Here is a 25,707-nt window from a genome sequence, read left to right on the forward strand (position 1 = left end):
AGGTGTATAAACAGAAACTGGAATGTGGTATATCAGCTTCTAAACTTTTGTTCTTTGGAGCACATGGACATACAAATACACATTCAGTAATAGTGGTATATAGTGTTATGGTGTTGCATTCAGGAAGAGAGAGTTTGGGTGGAGTGGTTTTGGTGAAGAATGAAGAAGTGAGGGAAAAGAAGGGGAAAGGGTTAAGGAAGAGAGAGACAACCTTTCATACCACTGAGTGAAATATACAATCTGTTGTTTGACAGTATTTGGTCTGATAGTATTGTATTTGGTTCAGTTGAATGTTTCTCATTTGCAGGAATAATCACATGAATACAAACATTCCATATCGATTAATTTGTTTTGTTACGGTAATTCCCAATTTTTCCTTTATATCTGCGAGCAACAGTTTTTAAATATTAAATCTATTTGTATTTCTGACAATTTTGTTAAAATAATGGTTCACAAATTTATGCATGAAGCATTGAACAGGATTGTGCTGGGAAAAGGTTCCATCAGTGTACCACACTTTGTAAGCTGAATAAATTTTCTGAATTTGACACTCCTTAAAAGTTTGTCCTGAAACTATGTTCACAATAATACAAATTTGTTTAATTGCTAGTATTGGACTGCTGCAGAGTGAGAAGATTGGTTTGACTGTGTAGCAATATCTTGCATACTGATCCATACATTTCACAGGAAGTAGTGAAGTGAATCCTCAGGCTTATTATAAAAAGAGCAATGAATTTTTTTTCTTTTTTTGGAGAACCATTATTATTTTCAGCTGGTCATGTGTTAATACGTAGTTCCATTTTTAGGATAACAATGTAATTGGAGAGAAACTGAATCAAGAACAAACCGAGAAAAAGAAATTAGAAATGGAACTTCAGTTGCTGAAGACTGAAATTGCAGGGAGAGAGAAAATTCAAATGGTATGTATTGTCTTCCTCGAAGCAATGCTAATTATCTCTTTAACACGAGACCCCAAGTTCAAGTCATTTTATACTCATACAGCCAATGTATTTTACAAACTGAAATAGCACCAACTTTTCAGCCTTCCTTTCTTCTTCTTCTTCTTCTTCTTCTTCTTCTTCTTCTTCTTCTTTTTTCATTAAGATAGGAGAAGAAAACATGCATATTTTTAAAATTAAAATTGTTGTATTTGTTCATAATAATTAATGGAGGGCACAGTGCTATGTTAAAACAAAAATCATAATAAGAACAGAAACCTGCAAAAATATGTGAAAAAACTATCCTTCAAGGAAACTGCAAACACTTGGCATTAGAAAATGAAAATAAATAATTAAAAGCTTTTCTTCAGTATCCCTAGCTGTCAGATGTGGTTTGGATGCAGAACTGATGGAGAGTGAGCAGTTGAAGAAGGTACTACCTCTCTGCACACACCACATCACATAGGCTGATCATCCAAATAAGGATCGACTTGTAAAAGATGCAACCTGACCACATTATTTGTTGTTATTATGTTGTATGGTGTATACTGTGCAGTTCTTTCTGTACCCTGTTTTAATGGCCACTTAAGGAGTTGAACTATAACTTTGGACATTCTATGGATCAATTATGTCAGTGGTGTTACAAACACCTACCTTAGCAGTGACTGTATTTCTGCTATGCCCATATCAAATTCCTATTAGTTTAATGAATTATCAGCATGTCCACTACTTATATTTTATATGGGTAACTGCAACATCAGAAGCAATTATTCTCACAATAAAAAAACTTCTTTTATCTATACATAGATACTGGGGGAAGGAGGCTCAAAAAGTAATGAAAATGTAACAAAAATGGAAATGAAAATTTGAGTTAACAAAGATATTCAAAACATCTTGAACAAAAATGAACAAAATGCAAGCAACAGACAACTTTATGGTCCAGAAACTGACAAGAGCAGCTTACTGATTAAGAAATTGGATCCATAGAAGCATTGTTCAGATCCCTGCCTGGCATTTCTCTGTTAGTTTTTCTGTTTTTAATTTTTAACTTCACCAAACCATTTCTGGTAACTGATGTTCCTTTGAACAAGCTCATGAGCATAGTCTTCTGTTTTCATTGTCCAACTGAAATGGTACTCTGCTGTCAGTAATCAGGATGTTAAAATCTCATTTTGCTTCTTCCCTTGTAGTCTCTTAAAAAGTAAGAATCACTGGTGAAGAGAAGGCTGTTCAGAGAGAGAGAGAGAGAGAGAGAGAGAGAGAGAGAGAGAGAGAGAGAGAGAGATGACCGAAAGGTGTGAAGCACAATCAGGGAAATAGTTGTGGAATTACAGGTTGAAAGCAGAAAGGACATTTAAAATTTAATGAAAGTGGGCTCATTAGAAGCAAACCGTGGGCAGAAACTCAGTCATGGCCTTCCTGAAAATTATACTGGTGTTTGCCTCAAGTGAGTCTACAAAACACCAAAAAATTAAAGTAGGACAAACAGGCATTTGAATTTCACTGAACCTATGAATATGAGTCCAGTGTCTTAATCTCCAAGTCAGAAAATGAGAACTTGAATTTGGTAAATTGTAGACCTTCATTTCAAAAGAAAGTAAGTAATGGTAACTAATCCATGAAGTAAGCACTAAAAGCAGCTTTGGCTGAGCTTGACAATCTTTGATACAGCCTAACCTAATTTCTGATAATAATTTGCAACCAAGAAAAAAGTAAAAATAAGTTTGTTCATTAAATGTGGTAAAAAATTATTGATAAATTTCAAGTGTTCATGAGTCATGAAGTGTCTCTAAATCGGAGAATATGAGAGGTAACATATGTCATTTGAAAACAAATTTGTGTCAGAATATGGAGTCATTTTATGTCACATTAAGCATTGTGCAGTACTTTAATACAACATGAAAAATCTTGACAACCAATTTTGGTGGAAACTAATTATTTTATCTCATTATCCACAGCTGTTGAACAATGAAAAGCAGAAACTAGAGGCTGATCTGAAAGATACATGTAACTGTTTGCAGAAGGAGAAAGAAAAGTATCAAGAACAGAAAATGTTGTTCCAAGCAGAGATTCGTAATCGAGATTTGTGTATACAGCAGTGGCAGTTAAAGTTTCTGGAATCGCAGGTATCAGTAATTTTTCAACATCTTAGCCTTCAACATAATATTCATAGTTCCTTGTAAAAGGTTAATGCGATACAAGAGGAGAAGAGATAGAAGTAAATATGTGTACTGTGATACAGAAAGGATATAATTGTTACTCCATCCTGGACTTACTATGGCATTTATGAAATTTAGTATCCTTTGTTCATTTATCCACTTCCATCTTTTCCCTTTCTTATTTACACAGACGTGAAGGTGTTTGGATGGGGAGGGAATGAGTCGGGCACACAGTTTCATGACTTCATTGTGTTCCCAGGATCCAAACCAGTAAAAATTTGAAGTAACATATTGGTGTTTAAAGTTTATTACACGATAACAATCCCAACACTTTAATCCTAGTGGTTTGGTTGCAAGGATGACTTCCTTCATGTACACAGTTTCCGACAACATATACTTCATCTCTGGAGTGATGAAATTAACAGTTGGGGCCCTGACTTCTTACGGATTGGGCACTTTAGTGGGATAAATTTGATCTGTCATGGAACTTTAGATGAAGAAATCAAGAAATGTGGTGACCAGGGAATGTGGTGTCTGTGGTAGGTGTCTGCCTTCTCACACTCATAACATTGGAAAAGTTTGAGCAAGAGGACACACACTTCCAGTCCCCCTTGAACTAGAGTACCATTCCACTGAAATAACATTGTTGTTGCAGGCCTAAGAGGTTGACAAAGGTAAAGGTCATATTAGTTCACCATGTCTATATACATTCATGCTGTAATGGCCTTCTCTACAATAAAAATGACTAAATTATTATTGTGAACGTCATTCACACAAAATGTGTTTGTAAACATCTTGTAGGTGCTTTGAGCCTCACATTCAGACACTTATTAACTGTTCCTAAAATGTGAAATGTGGTCTTATACATTATTATGAAAAGAATTATTCACCATGTTATTCACACTAATATTCACCATATACAGAAGACAGTGAGTTGCAGATAGGCACAACCAAAAGACTGCTATATATTTAAGTTTTCTGCCAAGAGGCCTATTCCAAAATAGGAAACACATATACACATTCACACAAGTACTACTCGCACACATGAAACAGACAATAAATTGCTTCCTGTATTCCTACATTTTGTTCCTAATCAAAAGAAATAAATAACAGACTATTAGTATTATTAAAGTGTAGTAAAGCATGACATTTATCTGTGTCAGGAACTGTTTGATAGTATGTTGTATATTGGAATACTGTAAAAGCCAGTTACCAGTCATTACAGTGAACCACAAGTATGTTGCAAACAGGACTGGTGGAGTGAGATATACTTTTATGCTGTTTTACAACCAGCGTGCAGTTCACAGTTCTGCAGAAGGATGAGCCGTGAACATTTAAAAAAGTAGAGACATTTCTGTGAGTATAGGGTTCAATATTAATATTGTCGATTGGTAATAAATAGTGTATGCTGATCACAACAAAGATGGCACTGCTAAATGGGGAATTAAGATTGACACTAGAAGGTATAATTAAAGAACAAACAGAGAGGGATAAGGCAATACTAGGAGGTATAATGAAAGAACAACAGAGGAGGATAAGGCGATACTACAAGGTATAATTAAAGAACAAGCAGAGAAGGATAGGGAAGGTCAGAGAGCAGAACAAGTAGAATTAGTTGAGTCCATTAAGGAACAAGTTACTGAATCAATCAGTGACATACTCAACCATAAAATACAAGAGGTTAAAGCTAACTTAGAATCTAACTTTAACACACAAATTAATTATCAAAACATTAAAATAATGGAAACAAATTCTAGAGTAAGTGAATTATGAGAATCAGTGCCAATAGAGGTGTAACAAATAGCTAAACAAATGTTAACAGATCATTTTAGATTAACAACCCAACAGTGGATGGGCTACGTAGATAATGTGAATTCCTGATTCCAAGCAGTACGAGCTAGTATTTCAAACCTAAATAAGTGTATTATGTCCATACATGAAAATGCTTTAACAGGGACACCTGAGCTATAAAAATTTGGAAAAACGTTTACAGTTATTCATAGAAAAAGAAGTAAAAGACGAAACAGAAATAAATAAAGACAAAATCACTTCTGGGAAGTGTACAATTAACAGTAAACAAGAACGTGACAGAATATGGAAAGCAATAGACAATAATAAAAAAAATAGAAAATAGTAAACCTGAAACTATGACAGGAGTAACCAAAGATGTAACAGAGGATTTATCTATAGGTAATGCGTTTAATTTAGCAAAACAATTTCCAAAGTATAAACCAGATGGTGATGTACACCCAATTTATTTTTTACTAGTGTTTGCGAGATCTATACCTAAAAATTGTGATGACTTAAAGAAAATAATTTCGCATTAGGGTATTTAATGGGAGACATGGGGAAATGCTCATGCAGAAGAATTTATGTCTTGGAAAGATTTTGAAGAAAGCTTTAAGAGAAAGTACTGGTCTTCAAGTAATCAGGAAAAATTAATCTTAAAGTTATTAGACCCTACTCGATACAATAATTCATGGGATACATATAGAAAGTACATAGAATGGCATTTGACAAAATCAAAGTACTTAGATGATACAATAGATGTAATGCACTTAGTAAAAGTACTCATTAGGCGTTTACCATACCATGTTAGACAAGAAGGGTGGAAAACCGTGAATGGGTTATTAACGTTTATTGAGGGTTTAGACACACTGAATACTGAAATCCATGAAAAATATTCAGTGAATGGCCAAAATACAGGGAATAGAAATAACAAATCTGTTCCTAATTCCTTACAATAGATGAAGGAATCCAATTATTTTAGAGTAAGCAGTAATGAAACTGTTCACAGCAGGGATAATGGTCTAAATTATAATAACCCTAGAGGGGGAAGGGGGAAGAATTCAGAGTGATAACATCAACTCGCAGGTGTTTAAACCTCAAAATCAACAAATAAATATGCCATGAAATAATGACACAGGGGCAAATCAGGGTATTGTTGAAGTAAGTTCCAACTGGTATCCCGTCATAGTGATGAAAAACAAGAACAATCCTATGTCAAGGGCCAGAATCCAGGGTGTCACAGAACAATACTCGGCCCATGTATAAGTAAAATGATTGCTTATAGTAAAATATCACCTATGAACGATTGGTTACTAGCGGAAGAGGAGAAGTTAGAAAAAGTGCAATGCAAACCAATTGTAATCGGAATAATAGGAAAAAAGGAGTGGAAATTTGCATTGATTCAGGAAGCGAAGTATCAATAGTTTTGGAGGAAAGTGGAAAAATAAAGGAATTTCCTAAGTTATATGTTACGGGAGTACATATTGTAGGTATTACAGGTACTAAGAGCAATGTAGTGAAATGGGAAACAAGGATTATATTTGAAATAGATCAACTGGTGTTTCAACAAACCATGTTAATAGTCCCTAAAATAAATACATGAGTATTACTAGGAGTAGATTGGTTAATGAAATATGCAGTAGTAACAGATTTTCAGAGCAGTTCTTTTAAGTGCAATTTAGATAACTATAATAAAGAGATCTTGTTTGAGACAGATTGATGCCAAGGACTAAATGGGAGTAATAATTTATGGTTAATAGTGAATATGAGTTTAATGGAGAAGGATGTAAGCAATCTACAACAAACTGCAAATAAAGCTGATTTGTATGCAAAGGCTTATGAATCATAACTGTTAACCCTACTCAAAAGGAAGAGCTACATGGAATTTTATGCAGATATTCAGATGTATTTTCAGACAAACCAGGGAATGTAGGAGATTGTGTGTGTAGTTTTAAGATCAAAAGCAAGGAACCTTTTTAGTGTAGACTTTACCCTGTACTTATCAACGTAAAACAGGGAGTAGAAGAAGAAATAGATAAAATGTTAGATAATAATGCTATAAAAAGAAGTACAAGCGTGTACAACAATCCACTGTTAGTTGTCAGAAAGGCAACAGGAAGTGTGTACCTAGTATTAGTCGCAAGAATCTTGAACCGGAGAGAGATCATCCCATATGCAAAGACAAATTACTTGCTCGTTTTACAAAAGCAAATTATTTTAGTTCTGTGGACCTCACAGTTGGGTACTGGCAGGTGAAATTAGCTAAAATAGCTACACCTTATACTGCATTCTTATATGATGGAAAGTCATACCAGTTTAAAATTTTGCCATTTGGGTTAAACATACCAGTATCAGTGTTCCTAAGAGCATTAGATCAAGCTTTAGGGAGAAAGTTGTTACAATAGCTGTTGATTTATGTAGATGAATACTGATTGTTTCAGAAACCTGGGAGGAACATTGTGATTTACTTGCAAGAGCACTAGAGAAATTCTACACCAAGGGAATAACTATTAAGCTCACTAAATAACATTTTGGGCTAGAGGAACTAAAATATTTGGGAGATCTCATAGGAATAAGAGGAATTAAGCCAGATCCAGAATGCATTAGAGAGACTGTCCACATCCACAGAATGTGAAGCAGTTATGTTCCTTTATAGGATTAGTGGGATTTTATAGGCAGTATATACAAGGACAAGTCATGAATAATCCACATCTACTATCGCTACTAAAGCAAAAGGCGAAATGGATATGCGATGGCCGGCCGTTGTGGCCGAGCGGTTCTAGGCGCTTCTGTCTGGAACCGCGCGGGTTGCAGGTTTGAATCCTGCCTCGGGCATAGATGTGTGTGATGTCCTTAGGTTAGTTAGGTTTAAGTAGTTGTCAGTTCTAGGGGACTGATGACCTCAAATGTTAAGTTCCATAGTCGTCAGAGCCACTTGAACCATTTGTAACATCAGAGCTGCTCGTCAGTCTCGGAGGACAGACGTGTCCGCCGCGGTCGGTGTCAGTTAAGATTTTGTTAGCAATCTCTGGTTATTAGGATGTGTAACTGAGAACACTTTCATGGTAACTTTGAAAATACGCAGTTCAATGCTTTGTTTATTTTCTTTGAAAGTGTGAAAAATGGAAATTATTTGTGATTCCTAAAGTGGAATACAATTGTGCAGTTTCTTATGGCCTCCGGTATAAATAATCTAACTGAATATTTAATTATTTGTACAGTATCAGTTTCAGATGTTAAGTCCCATAGCGCTCAGATCCATTTGGATATGGGATGAAAATGCAGAAAAGGCATTCCAGTAAGTAAAAGGATACCCTAGTCAATACTCCAATTATAGACCATCAGACTCTTCATGAACCATTTGGCATCGCAACAGATGCATCAGAATATGGCATAGCAGCAGAAGTATTTCAAGAGGAATGGGTCCCAGAAGAGGAAGAACATAAAACCAAATTCTTTTGCCAGTCGCAGTCTAGACAAACATTAGCTGAATTATACAGCAATGGAGAAAGAATTACTTGCTGTGGTATGCAGCTTAAAGAAATTCGAAACGCTGATTTGAGGTTCAGATATCGTTATTTATACAGATTGCCAAGCAGTGATATTCTTAATGGAAAGTCGTTTATTACATAGGAGGCCCATGAGGCGGATATTGTTTTTACAACAGTTTCAGATACAAATAATATACATCAAGGGAACATTAAATTGTGTACCATATGCTTTATCACGATTGCCATTAGGAATGAGTAATTCTCAGATAACTACTGGAGCAGGAATGATTTTTTAATATAAATTTTATGAAAATAAGCAATACAAAAGACGAAGTACGTGTGTTAGCTAATAAAATCAGGGAAGGAATGAAAGACAAAGTAGAGTTAAATCTTAAAATGTTGAAGTATGAGAAAAATGAGTTAGATCCCACAGAGGACAAACTTTGGACAATGATCAATCAAGTGGTGTTTTGGAGAGTAAATGCGCAAGTACATCATATTGGAAATTATGTGTACCTGATTGTGCACAAAATGATTTAATTTGGTTTATACATAAAGGTTATGGGGATTTTGGTGTAAGGAAGTGTATAAAACTTATGATAAAGTTTTACAATTTTAAACTCCTAGGTAAGGAAGTTGTTAGATTACTATGGACATGTCAAGTCTGTCAAAAGATGAAGGAAAATAATAAAGAAACACATTACACAATGTATCCTATAATACATAGAGCTTTACATGGTTTAACAGCTTTAGATTTTATGGACCATTACCATCAAGTCAAGGAGGTGTCAGATATGTTTACGTTCTATTAGAGTGTTGGTCTGAATATATTACATTATATCCAATTAAACAAGCTAACACAGAGACAGTCATAAACTGTATGCACAAATATTTTGTAGAGGTAGGAAAACCTAAGAGATTATTAACAGATAATGGTTCACAGTTTGTGAGTCAATCATTTAAAACCGAGCGAGGTGACGCAGTGGTTAGACACTGGACTCTCATTCAGGAGGACGACGGCTCAATCCTGCATCTGGCCATTCTGATTTAGGTTTTCCGTGATTTCCCTAAATCGCTCCAGCCAAATGCCGGGATGATTCCTTTGAAAGGGCACGGCCGACTTCCTTCCCCGTCCTTCCATAATCCGATGAGACCGATGACCTCACCGTCTGGTCTCCTTCCCCAAACAACCCAACCCCAACCCACATTCAATCATTTAAAGAGTTTCTAGCTTGAGAGAACGTAAGGCATGTCATGATATCAAAATATATTCCAAAATCAAATCCATGTGAAAGAGTTATGAAGGCGATAGGAGATTTATGCAGAACTTACTGTTCACCGAGACATACAACTTGGGCAGACTTATTGCCAGAGTTTCAAATGTTTTTGAGTGAACTACCCCATTTGTCTACGGAATCGTCTCCTGTAGAAAAACTATGAAGAAAATTTATAGGGGAACCACTGGTAAAATTCTTCAAATGGTCAGATGTACAACAGGAAGAAAGTGCTAACGTAGCCAAAATAGTAGAAAATCACTTGCGTAGATCAGCTAGTAAAAGATTACAAAATTATAATACATCAGCAATAAACCCAACATTTGAAATAAACAATCTTGTGTTGGTAAAAGAAGAACATCATAGTTCTAATCTTAAAAAGGAAACACAGAAATTTTTTCTGAAATATGCAGGACCATTTAAGATCGTGGATGGTCCACACCTGAAAGCATACTATTTAATTGACCCACATACTGGTCAGGAGAAAGGTTTATATAATGCCGACGGTCTAATGACGTACACTCCTGGAAATTGAAATAAGAACACCGTGAATTCATTGTCCCAGGAAGGGGAAACTTTATTGACACATTCCTGGGGTCGGATACATCACATGATCACACTGACAGAACCACAGCAACATAGACACAGGCAACAGAGCATGCACAATGTCGGCACTAGTACAGTGTATATCCACCTTTCGCAGCAATGCAGGCTGCTATTCTCCCATGGAGACGATCGTAGAGATGCTGGATGTAGTCCTGTGGAACGGCTTGCCATGCCATTTCCACCTGGCGCCTCAGTTGGACCAGCGTTCGTGCTGGACGTGCAGACCGCGTGAGACGACGCTTCATCCAGTCCCAAACATGCTCAATGGGGGACAGATCCGGAGATCTTACTGGCCAGGGTAGTTGACTTACACCTTCTAGAGCACGTTGGGTGGCGCGGGATATATGCGGACGTGCATTGTCCTGTTGGAACAGCAAGTTCCCTTGCCGGTCTAGGAATGGTAGAACGATGGGTTCGATGACGGTTTGAATGTACCGTGCACTATTCAGTGTCCCCTCGACGATCACCAGAGGTGTACGGCCAGTGTAGGAGATCGCTCCCCACACCATGATGCCGGGTGTTGGCCCTGTGTGTCTCGGTCATATGCAGTCCTGATTGTGGCGCTCACCTGCACGGCGCCAAACACGCATACGACAATCATTGGCACCAAGGCAGAAGCGACTCTCATCGCTGAAGATGACACGTCTCCATTCGTCCCTCGATTCACGCCTGTCGCGACACCACTGGAGGCGGGCTGCACGATGTTGGGGCGTGAGCGGAAGACGGCCTAATGGTGTGCGGGACTGTAGCCCAGCTTCATGGAGACGGTTGCGAATGGTCCTCGCCGATACCCCAGGAGCAACAGTGTCCCTAATTTGTTGGGAAGTGGCGGTGCGGTCCCCTACGGCACTGCGAAGGATCCTACGGTCTTGGCGTGCATCCGTGCGTCGCTGCAGTCCGGTCCCAGGTCAACGGGCATGTGCACCTTCCGCCGACCACTGGCGACAACATCGATGTACTGTGGAGACCTCGCGCCCCACGTGTTGAGCAATTCGGCGGTACGTCCACCCGGCCTCCCGCATGCCCACTATACGCCCTCGCTCAAAGTCTGTCAACTGCACATACGGTTCATGTTTTCTATTTCCAGGAGTGTATAATCCAAGAGTTCACTAAATAAACTTAAAGAAAGCATGTCATAAATCAGGAGGGGAGGGAGGACAAGCAGCCAAGTACTAAATAGTATTTGACGTGACTATAATAATAGGACGACAAATAGAAAGATAGGGTACAGGTACAGAAAATGGATTAATAGAAGGTGGCAGTAGAAACAGTACGTTTTTGAATTGGTAATGTAGCTGGAGCATGGGTTTTAAGAAAATAGAGAACAAAAGAAAGAATAGAGTGCAATTAAGAATACTTAGACATGTAGTGTTGTCAATAGATGAGTTAAGATATGGAGTAGGTAGTAAACAAAAGACTTAACATCTGAAATAGAGTGCAGACATGGAAATCAAAAGTGAACCTCAAAGCAATATGGGAGAAAGTAGAAGAAAAAGTAATGGAAGATATAAATATATCTGAAATGTGGAGTTTACTCTCTAATTAGGAGTGATGAATAAAAGGCAGATAGGCAGACCTAAAAAAGGCTGACCTATACTGTGCGGGCAGGGTCACCAAGAAGGGGATTGACCTGTACCATAGTTGACTAGGAATTAATATGGGGTACTACCACACTGAATGAAATAGATATATTTTACTTTACTAAGACACAGCTGTGGTCTTTGGTGGAAGGGGGAATTAGTTTTGTTAAAAGGATAATCCATAGATTATTCTTAAAATTGGTAATACATATCAAGAGGTTTTTCCAAATGGTTTATAGTAAAGAGGTGGAAAGATGTGAGTGCAGTGGTGGAGACAATTTACACCTCCACATTATTGCACACAAAGGCTTTGCAATACAAGTCCGTACTCTTGGGAGGTGGGATATTAAGGAAGTTAAGTTCTCTAAGAAGAAAAGACTTAGATGTCAAGATAATGGAAACTCATGAAGTTTATAGTCAGTATAATAATGAAAGATGAGCTATCTATGTAAAGGAGATCAATATTGCTTTACCTATTTAAAGACGAATAATATTATGATGTCTAAGTATATCAGAATAAATGTCTCACAATTATCTAGTAAACAGATAGGAAAAAAATGAAAATTGTTAATTGGTTATGAGGTCAAGAGGATCACAAATTAAAAGGAACTTAAGAACAATATTAATGACAAGTAATATGTTTTTATTACTATGCATGTTCCTCACATACTTTGGATGGTCTAGTAAAGCTAGCCATGGTGTTAAAGAAAGTAATAAGATATGAGAAATAATGTTACAAGTATGAAGAAAATGAATGAATTAGCCAAACAGGAACACAGTAGTTAAGTAATTAAGTGGGTATGGTCACGAGTGATCATCAGCGATTATAAAAAGTTATGTTGGAGAGATTATGTAAAGGCAGCTTTAAGATGTAAGAGTAGGCTAGCAATAATAGAATTGTTAACAAAAATGTGTATGTAACTAGAGAGTTGAGCATGAGATCTCTTGTCTGAGTGGTGGGATGTGTAGTGTTTCAAGATATTTGTTAACATCCCAACACACCATTGGGAAGCCGTCGACAAGAGATGCTCGTGAATAAATGTAGTGGGAAAGGGAATCTGTGTTTTCCTTTCTTGTGTGCAGTGAATGTGGAAGAGTGGTGGAGCTGGCGAGAAGAGAACCAGTAAAAGAAGAAGAAGAAGAAGAAAGAAAAAAAAAAAGAAAATAGTATTTCAGCCACTGGTTGTCCAGGAGTTATTTGTGCCATTGTGCAGCAAGTGCTTAAATCTGAGAGCCATGGAGTAAATGATGCACCAACAAGGGTGTAATGAACAATTGAACAGCTGTAGTTGTTTATCTGTTTTTTTCTCTCGGGTCTTAAAGTATGCATGTACGGACGTTTTTTAATCTACTCAAGAGAGTGGTATTACCATAGCAATTGTTTGTTATCTTGTTAAAAGAAATAGTGAAAATGTTGGGCAAAATATACCCCTGTTTGTGAGAAGTGTGGCTATTTATTTAGTAGCACAGTAGAGAGAACTTGCAGAAGCATTCCAGGAATCTTCACCTCAGTTGGGTCGACAGGGAGGTGGCACGGAAGGATCTGGACCATCAAACAACTACTCTGAGAAGAGAGGATAAAGGTAGTGCTACTTTCATCTGGTTATGTATTAGGGTCGGCAAAATATTGCCCAGTTATATTGGCACGGAGTACTACTTCCTGCTAGTGCTGGTGTAAGACCCACCACAAACCCCACAAAATATGCATCAGCAGGAGAAGAGGAAAAAATACACCACATGATACACATTGATAATGTGTTGTCACATCCAGTGAGCAGCCTAGACACTTCATGGCACAGGAGGCTGAGGAAGATTGATCCAGTTAGCTAACTGAATGTGTTGAAGGAATTATGGCACTCAGTCAGGAAATACACGAACCAAAGGCAAGACCTGAATAACAACAACAATCTATAATGTTCATCTCAGCAAAAAGTGAATGATGATTTGAATGAAAGTACTCTATTTTTGGCTGTAAGTTCCTTTGGAAGGAGATATGTGGCAAAGTATGAATGTGAGCCTACGAAAGTCCCCCTCTCGGATGCCTGCCTAAACTGAATTCTCCTTTAGGCGCTGTTACTTCTGTCTGTATACAGTGCCACAGGTCTCATCGCCTGTTCCACATTGGCATTTCTAGCCACTCCCTCATAAGGCCACATGTGTGGCTATACATGGTCATTGCTAACACCTTGCTGTGCCTTGTTGCTATTTCACATGAGTTCCATGTCAACATACTGCCATACCCAACTGTGCCATGCTAGTGGCAATTTCTTCATACTTTCTAGTAAACTTGTCTGTTCTAGCTTCTCTTCTTTGCCTTTCAAATGTGCATTTTTAAAATGTGCAACACCTATCCTTAGGGAGAAGATGTGCAGGTGCCTACAAATTTTTACACAAATTTTTCACAGGCCTTTTTAAGTTAATTGGAAAAGTAGACTTTTGCTTTAAAATAATGCTCAGAAGACATACATAAATGCTTTACAATGCTCATCAAAAGAAATACGAAATAAACAAATCTTTTTCCTGGAAAAGAAACATATTTACATTCTTACATTTCATATCATTGTTAAAATTCTGATACCTCATATAGCGATACATTTTACTTTACTATATGAAACATTTCTGTATCATCATTAGGATTCTGTTTTCTGATGGGTCTAGTATACATTTTATTTTGCAATCAACTTCGTACATTGATTTATGTTTCATAACATATCTACAATTTTAATACCTGAAAGAGAAAACACTTTACAATAGTTGTTACAGTTCTGATCTTCAGCATCTGTCCATTTTTGCTGTGACACTTAGAGTGTTCTGTCTTCATCTCTCCAATAACTAACATAACTTTGCACATGTCTATCAGGCACTAAAGATCCGTCATAAATTATTTTTTCACTGTCTCAAGATGTCCTCCTAATAAAATATGTGAGTATATCCCTATCTGGGCACTGATTTACAATTGCATTTTTAGCATACATTCTTCCCCAAAAATCTTCGCACATTGTTTTGAACGTAAATTTAATACAGTTTCAGCAACGTTTACGGTATTTGCAACGTTTACGGTATTTGCATAGAGAATATATAGTTAGTATGTACAATTACTACACCAGAGCCTGTGAAACACCAGAAAGAGAAATTACTTAACGAGAAGTTGCTGAAGGCACTTTTCTTCCATTATTCAGTCTTACTTTGTAGTTCATGCAGGTCTTGGGTCATCTAACTGCCGGTCTGCTGGCTGTATTGGCAAATCCAGTTCACTTATATGTTTCCTCTCATTACTTACTATGGAGCAATCTATATCAGTGCTCAGATCTGGCACAATGTGAATGCTGGTGACATTTGTTCATATTATATACTCAGATTGTATCACTATCTGAGCCACATATTCTTGACATTTACATAAAAATTTTGATTTCATGTGCCTCAAAGAACAATATTGGCTGGTCTGCCTTCATGACAGATGGTGATAATGTCCCTCTCCACCAAAGCAACAAAGAGCCATTCATAATGCTGTCCACAGACTTTAGTTCAGCATTGTTAACTTTTGCACACAGTCCATTGGAACTTTTAGCAGTGGTTGCAGCATCTTCACCTCACATCTCTCATGGTCATACTAGAAGTAGAGTATAAATACTTGCTTGCGTATTATGAGGCTCTGATGTACTCTTCTACATTGCAACTGCTTGCTACGTAGCTTCAAATACTGCCATTTCACAGTTAGCAGTAACTCCTTGTTGGGGGCAATATACATAAATAAATGCCTCATTCCTCCCACGTCTGAGACAGCAATGGTAATATTTTGTACAGATCATCCTCTAGTAACAGGGTCTTCAAAACTTAATTGAAAATGTTGCCAGAATTGGAAATATCCAGATCAGTAATATCAACCAGTTGATAACCACTGTGTGCTGTAAGGTTGACAGGGAACAGCTTCTCCTTGATGTTCTCCTTTATCAGTTCTACATACTTTACAATCTGAACTGGTTTGTTTAGATGTGGCTCCAGAATACCTTTCCGAACATTGAAACTTGCTGGTATTAATATATCGTATTCCATTCTAACTCATTGAAAATTCGCTGAAGTTGTTCTAGCTGTTCATTAACAGTGATTAAAATTACTGCTTCTGCAACCTTTTTCCAGTACTCTTCTCATATTCTAATTATGCCAGCTCAGTTGTTTCATTCCATGCATGACAGTCTCTTCATTTTTCACTCTGGAGCTTACTGTTTGATTAAAACTCATCAAGGTTGCTTTAAGTATGGCCACTTTCACCTTTGAAAGTCTGAGAAGCCACTTCTACTCCCCTTCTAAGGCATCTATCTTCTTCTTGAAGTACATGGCATCATCTTCATCTAGTGTTCCGAACAGAATGTTACTGACTTTGAGAACTAAGTTTAAGATCAATCATACCTCTAGACAAGCTAAATACCATGCTGATTGTCCAATTAGACCCTGTACCTTTTCAATTTTTCCCACATGCCACTTTAATGCAAGTACCATTCTTTTACACTCTGCTTAACTCATATTCATTAATGCCAACCTCTCTTTAGAGTATACAGTTGCTCACCACATGAGAATGTCAGTATGTTCAAATTTCTCTTTCAGTTTCATCAAATAAAAATAACTCAGAGTTCTCCAATGTATTCTGTAAATTTTCTCTTTGTCCATGTTGTTGTAATACATTCTAGGTGACAACTCGAACTTTGCTATCTGTATGTGTACAGTTCTTGTCTTGTGTGCTCTACCTCAATGATTAGAAGAATAATACCGATGATGCAGTAACACACCAACATCTGGAATTAGTAAAATTCCTTCAGTCTTTTGGCATGAACCGTAAGATACTTATTTTGTTTCAGATAGTTTACTACCTTAGGTCCCTTTGTTCATACTATTGTAGTGTGTATGGACCTCACCAGTATGTATCTGACATACACAACATACCTCACTGTTCTCTCTCATCATAAAGCAGAACCTTATCCCCACAACAGAACTGTTCTGGGTTCTACCATAGTGTTCCTTATTCCTTACTTTACATTGCGTTTTCTGTTCTCTCATACATTGGTGCATTTTTTGCATACGTCACTTTAGCTCTAGCATATAGACATCTAAATTATGCTTCAGTCTAGCTGGATCTTTCTGCAATGTCCCTGGAATGTTAAATTCTCTTCCAGAGAACAATTCATGTATTGTATATCCTGTTGCACTGTGCCGTGTCGTATTACACACAAAAACCACAAATGGAACCCAACTGTCCCAGTCTGTTTGCACTCTATTTACCTAGTGTCACAACAACTCTGTTAATGTACAAAGTGCCCTCTCTAATGCTCCATTTGTTTGAGAATGGTAGCTAATAGTCCCTATCATCTCAGTATGCAACACTTTACATATACTTCTCGTGGTTTTGTTCATGGAATTATTTCCCATGTCACTCAACAATACTGATGATATCCCGTATCTCAGTATAATTTTTTCAAATAGCACCCCCACTATTGGTCTGCATCTTGCTGTTGTATATACCTCCAGAGGGAGAATCATGAAACTGCTTTAGTACTGCAGCTTTTTCAGTGTCACATGTTTTTCTGCTGTTCTGGACACAACTGTTTTGTGTTTCTGGATATACTTTTCCGAATAATCATCTTATAATGTTCTCTGCTCAAGTGTCTAATGTTATGTGCCCTTGCGTGCCGTGCCTGCTGCTTGCTCATGTGCATCAGCAGCCCTGATTGTCTTTGCCAGCCATTGGGTCGCTAACCTTTGCTATGGGTATCCCTCATTCTGTTCACCTTTATTTTTGTTCAGCATACCCATTCCTCTCAGGCTCATATTATTAGCCTTGTTCCATTTTGCTTGTGCTCTTTTTGCGTCTCTCCAGCAATCCTTGCTGCCTGCTTCTGGTATGTTTCAACAGTTAATTACTTTCTGTCCGTACTCACCCTCACCTACTTACCTACGTACACCAGACTCAGTGGTGCAACTTGCATATTTTTGATGAAAAGTTCTCTTGAGACTCTCTGGAAGAAGAGCAGGTTAGATATGTTATTTTCCAAATGTGGTCACAGTTAGACTCCAGTGGGGCTGAAAGAAAAATTATATTTGCTATTTTTGTAAATAATTTTTGATATGATGTTCATTCAAAGTGCTTAAATATGCAAGTTGCTCTGGTAGACTTGTCTACCATTTTGTGTTGTTTTATCCAGTTTTAGTAAAAGATTTTTGTGACCTTTTCAGAGAGGGCCCATACACGCACCGTATTTTTAGCGCTGTTTTGTGAGCTTTTTGTGGTTCTTTGTTATTGAATAGAAATAATGGATATCAATCATCATTTGCCTCCTATCGTTTAGTAAACTTGTTATAGTTGTTAATGAAGGACAATAACCTAGAATTTTTCAAAAGAAAGTATCTGTAAGTCAAAAGGAAAGATGGTAGCCGTATTTACACTTTCCCTGTAATATTACCTTTCGTTAAGGAGTGCACTCAGTTTTGACAAGCATTTTTTTTAAACCTAATCGTAGTAATGTAGACGTCTACTTATAAATATCCTGCAGATCACAACTTTCGCTGTGTTTGTCTGTCTTCTAATACACTGTCCATAAGTTTGTAATACATCTTCAGATATGGAAACATATTTATTGATAAATCAATTTAAGCACAGCATTGTGTCAGGACAAAGGTAGTGTTTTGTTCAGAGACTAACAAAGTAATAGTGTTACTGTACTTATAACAACCGAAGGATTTAACATAAGATAGACACCATAACTGCATGGAACATGCAAAATAAAGAAAAAATATAAAAAGCATTCTTTATGATACCCTCTTAATGATGTTAAGTCATCAAATTATAATAAAAATGGTGTATTTCTTTATTTTATTTTCAGGTCTTATCACAAGTTTCTGTGTCTGATGATGCACTTAAATTGGTCAGGTTCAGTGACACATTAACATGGCACTTTTTAGAACAAGAAAAGCTTGATTTGCTCTGTGGAAAATTCAGAGATGCTCTTGCAGATGTATTATTGAAACTGAAACATTTTCTCCGAGAACAGTTCTGTTCTGAAGAGGAGCTCAAAAATAAGGTCTGTACGCAATATTAAATTTTGTATTATGAAAGCTGTAACTTAGAGACATTGATGTTATAATGTTGAAGAATATAGATGAGGCCTTCATATTGTCATGATGGATAATGATCTCTCCCTCCCTCCCTCCCTCCCCCCCCCCCCCAATCTCTCTCTCTCTCTCTCTCTCTCTCTCTCTCTCTCTCTCTCTCTCTCATACACACACACACACACACACACTGCTCTGTAGCATGACTGAGCGTCATGATGTAGAGGGAGGGAGGTAATGGAGAGATATAATTGGGGAGAGGAAAGAACATTTTTCATTTGGTTGTGTCCACAGTCTTAGAGTATTTCAGAAATGGCAACATATTTGCTTAAATAAATATATTAAATAAGTGGGACATGGTGTCATTTCTGAACTGCTGGAGGACTGTGGACACAACTAAACAGAAAATAAATGGAAGGATGTGGTAAGGAGCTTAGAATAATTTTTTTCAATGTGGAACAGTAAGGTGTATTGTTGGGAGGTGGCTGCTATCTACACAGGAATGCACGGGACAAAATAGGAGTGGCTGCAAGGATAAAGTTAAAGAACTTAACATAAGTAAAAGATAGCCAGTGAGAAATGGGAGAAAGGGAAAATGCTAGAAGAAATGTGTGAGCTAAGGTGAAGGAGGAAAATAAAAGAGCGAGTGTGAGAGTGGTTTGGTAGCAGGAGGATGGAATGGTTTGGGAACAGCTTGAAGGAAAGTTGGTGCAGGTGGAGGACAAGGGCTAGTGGAAATTGGTACCTTTGGGATTGTGAGAATTGTGTATGTGTCAGGACAGTTCCCAGCAGCACAGTACAGAGTGGCTTGTGTAGGGAAATTGGATTCAACACGCGCCGAGTGTTAACCAGCCATTAAAGCCAACCTCATTATCCTGTGCTATGTTGTCCACAACTAGGACATAAAGTTGGCTCTTGGCTGCAGTTTGGCTGTGTACATTCATGCAGAATGTTGGTTGGTTGCTCACTGTACCTGTGGTTGCCACCATGAAATTGGCACATGAATTGGTTGCTTTCGCATGCAATGTAGTAAATACTAGTGTTATGACTGGAGCAGGGGGCATTGGGTGAAACTATGGGTAAGCTCTTTCATGTCTATCTTCTACAGAGATACGGTCCATGATGCAATAAGATGGAATCTAGAGTAACATGGTATCCAACTGCATCTATAGATTGGCTGAGTGGCATAATCTAGGGAGAGAATGGGAGAAATTTATGTGACAAAACTTCCTGGCAGATTAAAACTGTGAGTGGCCGCTGACAGAGCAGTTCTAGGCGCTTCAGTCTGAAACCGCGCTGCTGATACGCTCTCAGGTTCGAATCCTGCCTCAGGCACGGATGTGTGTGATGTCCTTAGGTTAGTTAGGTTTAAGTAGTTCTAAGTCTAGGGGACTGATAACCTCAGATATTAAGTCCCATAGTGCTTAGAGCCATTTGAACCATTTTTTTAAACTGTGTGCCGGACTAAGACTCGAACTCAGGACCTTTGCCTTTCACGGGCATGTGCTCTAATGACTGAGGTACCCAAGCATGAATCACGACTTGTCCTCACAGCTTCAATTCCTCCAGTACCTCATCTCCTACCTTCCAAACTTCTCAGAAGCTCTCCTGCGAACCTTGCAGAACTAGCACTGCTGGAAGGAAGGATATGGAGGAGACATGGCTTTGCCACAGCCTGGGGGATGTTTCCAGCATGAAATTTTCACTCTGCAGCAGAGTGTACGCTGTTGTGAAACTTCCTGGCAGATTAAAACTGTGTGCAAGACCACAACTCGAACTACAGACCTTTGCCTTTTGTGGGCACGTGTTGTGAGGACAGGTTGTGACTCGTGCTTGGGTTGCTCAGTTGTTAGAGCACTTGCTCGCTAAAGCAAAGCTCCCGAGTACGAGTTGCAGTCCAGCACACAGTTTTAATCCACCAGGAAGTTTCATATCAACACACACACCCTTCTGCAGAGTGAAAATTTATTTCTGGAAACATCCCCCAGGCTGTGGCAAAGCTATGTCTCCCCACATCCTTCCCTCCATGAGTGCTAGTTCTGCAAGGTTTGCAGGAGAGCTTCTGTGAAGTTTGGAAAGTAAGAGATGACATACTGGTGGAACTGAAGCAGATTTTAGTTTTTTATATCGTGCCATTACCAATTCTATTTACAGATGGATGTGTAAAGAGAAATTACATTTTGATCATATAAATCACATGTCACTTTGTGTATGTCCTTTCATGGTACAAAAACAGGATTTAGAAGACAGTTATTTTTTTATGCAGTGTTGTAGAAAGTTTAATCACTGCAAAGGAGTGATATGAGTTTATAAATTTCATGATCTGTGTGAGTTTCATTAAAAAATGTCACATCATAGTATAAAATACTTCAAATACTAAAATAAACAAACTTTTGGCCATACTGTAACATACTTCCTCTGGATGTAAACTGTTAATACAAAATGGAGTACTTTATGTACTGTAGCTCTATCCGTATCATAAATCTACTGGCATCATTAATTTTTAGTGACCCTAAAATATCAGTAGCCTGCGATGGCTGGTGTTATGTTCTCTGCACTCTTCCATACAATCCATCCAAATGTCTCTACATTTTGCATTCTTCCCATTTTTTAAACATTTCTTGTTTGCTTATCTTCCTTACTTCCCTTCTTGTTAAGGATTTACTGTTGTGTACATTTTCTCCCATTTTCATTTTTTCTAATTCTTTATTTACTCACATTGTTTACTCATCCAGTCCTCTCTAGCCTGGTCAGTTAATTTTCTTAGTTCATTGTTAAGTTTTCTGTACTGTCTTCTACCTTCTTTCAAATTTCGATTTTTCCATTTCCTGCACTTGTCCATTTTGTACAGTATACCTGTCATCCACTCTTTCTTATTTCTTTTTCTTTTTCACTTCTCCAGTTTCTATCTCTGATCTATCCATCTTTGTATTTCTAATTGTATTCAACTTTTCAGTGACTTCTCACTGTAAAGAAAAACGTTTTTAAAGTTACTATGTATGACTTCATGGAAAGGGAGCCCTACTTCTTATTTCACAAATTATTTGTTCTATTTCTAATTTAAAAATAAAACAGGAAGATACTTACTTACCGAATTTACATTCTGTTTCATGTTCACTGTGACCTCGTGCCATTGAAGGAAATTCTATGATGTATTCAACTTTAAATGGCGTTTTCCATTTTGGTGTCATGGCCTTACAAATGTTAAATATTTCACACTCAGTATCATCAGCCTCCTATTAGAATATCAAACTGAACTTAATGGCTTTGTACATATTATTTTCCTTAAAACATGGAATACTGACCAAGACTTGTGTAGTATTTCATTTGAAAAGGAAGCTGTAACACTGGAACTATGTAAAAGAGACAATGATTTGACAGTTTACTTACTTCATCAATAATATAATACTTACTTCATCAATAATGTAAAACATAATCTAAAATTTTTGAGACATGAACATTCAAATTAATCAAAGTTTGAAGAGATTGGGCAGTATTTAAATTTATTTGCTGGATATCTATGTAAAGGGATTACTTCTCAAAAATCTGGGACTTTTACTCGGCCAGATGGGATATTAGTTACATCACTGCAAATCTGAGACAATCTTGGTTTTCTGGGACATATGACAACCTTACTTGAAGGGTAATGTATATGAAAAGAATAAGTATTGTTCCTCCTTTTAGCTAAAGGACATATTTAATCATTATATCACACAATCCAATGTTATCACAGGTGTGGTTATGAATAGGAGATTTTTCCTGCTTCTAAAGCAGAGAGAGACAGTTCATATGCTAAGAAAGTCAGAGAGTGAAATGAATTGAAAAATTAAAGATTGAGATGAATTTTTAAGAATGTTGTGATGCTAGATGTGTTTGCATTTTCTCTGAAACACTTACTGCTCTCTCTCTCTCTCTCTCTCAGATAATATTCTACATGCAAGATTATCTATGTATTTTGTATCATATAATCATTATCTACTAACATAATTGTGAACACTTGTTAAAGACCAAACCTTCTTGATGAACAAAGGATGGTACAGTTGGCATCGATGTTGGTAATGCCACCTTTATCTTTGCAGTCCACAGACGTTTTGTGTCTGCATCAATTTCGGGAGATGTAGCACTTGCATAATACATACTCATAGTTTATCTCTTGTCTGCATTGTAAAACATCTCGATCATCTCATAACTGTTTTGTAGAATAATTTAAATAAGGCCTTTCAGGAATATGTATTATTAAAGCTTATGTTCATAACTATGAATTTCTTACACAAAATGTCATCAGACCACTGTTTAGTGATCCAGTGTTTGCTTTTTGGTATTAATACTATTAAAATGCTCTTTTTGTCATTTTCAGTGCCAGAATGAAAAAAATTTAGAGTCTCAAATGGTGGAAATGCTTCAATATTTTCCTTCTCCTCGTTTGAGTCTTCCAAATAGTTTTTTCACACTTAATTCTGAACCATCATCCATCATAGTACAAGCTGTAAAACAGTTGGAATACATTTTATGTGCCTGTCATTCAGTTATGCTTAAGGTAATTGTGTACCTAAGTAGTTTGCAGTGTTTTAGATAATACCAAATCGCAAAAATGTTAAAGATTTATGTATTGAAATAATATTGTGTAACATGAATTTGTTTGTAATATTTGTTGTAAGTAATATAACCTTCCTCTGGTGTTCACATATATTTTCTTATTAGTACCTTAAAAATGAATTCAAACAGCCCATTGAATTTATACAGTGACAATGTATGATTTTTATTCTTCTTCATTTGCTTCATTAGAAACTAATAGATAGCTGGAGAGAGAATGATAAAGAAAAAATGAAGAACATTTCTCAAGAAATTGAAGCAATACAAAAGCAGGAAGAATGTGCAATTCAGTTCTTTCAGATGGGTACCTCTGATAATTTTGATCTGTCATCGATACAAGAGTCACTTCAGAATTCATTAAAATCTAAAGAGCTCATCCTGGAGGAACTTAAACGTAAGTGTGCTTTTTTTAAATATATTTTGTGTGTGTTTTCATGAAATTGTTACAAGTAACCTAGTTCGGTTTAAAGTAATGATTAAATAATATACGTGTAACGCAGCGTATTTTGTCAATTTTTTTGGTTTGCTCTGTACTGTTGTGAAATGTCTCCTTGGTCACCTACTTCATAAAATTTGCTACATCTGGACCAGTCAGTAAAATCCAGATGACCATGTCTCTTTTCTTGCTAGTGGCCTTCTTTGGCTTTGCTGTGTCTTCAGTGCTAGAGGCTGAAAGAAAGCTAGAATATTTCTCAATTTTACACATTGGCCAATAATGTTTCCTCTTTCAACACTAGTCTTTATACGTTGAATTAATTGTCCTCAGATATGTTTATACAATTGTACCAAAAGTATTTGGATACAAATATTGTGCACAACAAGAATACACTTTGATGAGCAAAATTACTCAGAATGTATAACATAATGGCAATATAAAAACTTCTTTTGTTCTTCTTTCATGACATCACTATTTTTATTGTGAGCACTGTTCTTCCGTGGCCGCAACGTACCTCCAAGCCACAAGGTCTAAGAACAGGCAGCCCACAGCAGGTAGACCCACTAAACTCATCATCCCATCTTGCATACTGCACTCGTATACCTTGCATTATCTGCACATAATAATAAACCATTTCTCTGACAGTATTCTGTCCAAAACTTAACTGCTAACAAAAAACTTTTGTTAAATGTCACAATCATCTTTTATCATATAGAAGGACTGAGAGTGTAACCCATCATTTGCCATAAAATGATTTGTTACATCTCAATATTCATTTTATTTTTGCAGATTGCATAATATGCAGAAAGTTGAACAGCACTAGGTCTTGATGATATTCTCTGGTCTACAGCCAGATCAAGCAGTCCACCTGATCCGCATCTTCTGTTGAGAATGCGGTATTCTAATCTCACCAGAACTGATTGATACTGTAAATAGCAACCTTTTACATGTTGTGAAAGGTCAACAGCATGCTCTCCACAAATTGTCATTGCTGCCTCCTAGCACAAGTCAACGTACAGCGTCCCGATCGTGAAAGTTGGCAATAAAGATAAATCACTATCAAGTAACACTATCAATGTATTCTGCAGGTTGAGTCAATGACCACTGTATTTTTTATCATCAGATAAAACAGGGTTCCAAATCTCACTGAAAGGGTAATGACGACGAAACATTGAGAGACATTGTTTATTGAAAACCAACACACATGGACCAGAATCTGCATACAAGTTACCGTCCATCATACCAACACAAAGGGGCCATGCAGACGGCAAAGATGGCTTACGCTATCTCAGATGCAGGGAGCTTGACTTAAGAGCTGGAACACCTTAAGCTCATGTTCAAGTAGAATGGTTATGTAGAGAAACAGACCCGAGTTGCCTTTGAGTTTGGACCTGCAATGGAACCATAAGAAGAGGCTTGTAGATCAGTGGCCTTTGTACCATATGGTGGGAGCTTATTTTCAAAAATCAGAAGGATTTTAAAAAGATATATTATCAAAAGTTTGTTTTGTCCATCAGTCAAGATTAGAGCATTCTGGCTAAGTTAAAGATGACATAGGATTGAGGAAGAACGGTTTTTATAAAATCCCTTGCCAGTTTAGGAAATCATATGTTGGCCAAACAATTCACACCATTCAACAAGGTGTACTGACCATTTCCACACATATTTGATGCATCCTAAGAAATCCGAAGTGGCAAAGCACTGTCTTGCTAAAGGGCACAGAATGCTGTAGGGTAAGACATAC

The 25,707-nt window shown here is 37.2% G+C and overlaps 1 protein-coding gene across 10 annotated transcripts in view; it reads left to right on the plus strand.

Annotated features, from left to right (window-relative positions):
* The window catches only part of LOC126319942 (A-kinase anchor protein 9-like), a 490,541-nt gene that overhangs the window by 146,103 nt on the left and 318,731 nt on the right, over positions 1 to 25,707 (plus strand). For all 10 annotated transcript variants that reach the window (XM_049993656.1, XM_049993664.1, XM_049993682.1 and 7 more), the window contains 5 exons: positions 807 to 920; positions 2,897 to 3,064; positions 18,709 to 18,906; positions 23,292 to 23,471; positions 23,720 to 23,921. In XM_049993656.1, coding sequence (XP_049849613.1) covers positions 807 to 920; positions 2,897 to 3,064; positions 18,709 to 18,906; positions 23,292 to 23,471; positions 23,720 to 23,921 — 862 coding nt within the window. The remainder of the gene's footprint in view (positions 1 to 806; positions 921 to 2,896; positions 3,065 to 18,708; positions 18,907 to 23,291; positions 23,472 to 23,719; positions 23,922 to 25,707) is intronic.

The sequence above is a fragment of the Schistocerca gregaria genome, chromosome 2 (genome assembly GCF_023897955.1).
Source record: "Schistocerca gregaria isolate iqSchGreg1 chromosome 2, iqSchGreg1.2, whole genome shotgun sequence".
Taxonomy (NCBI): Eukaryota; Metazoa; Arthropoda; class Insecta; order Orthoptera; family Acrididae; genus Schistocerca; species Schistocerca gregaria.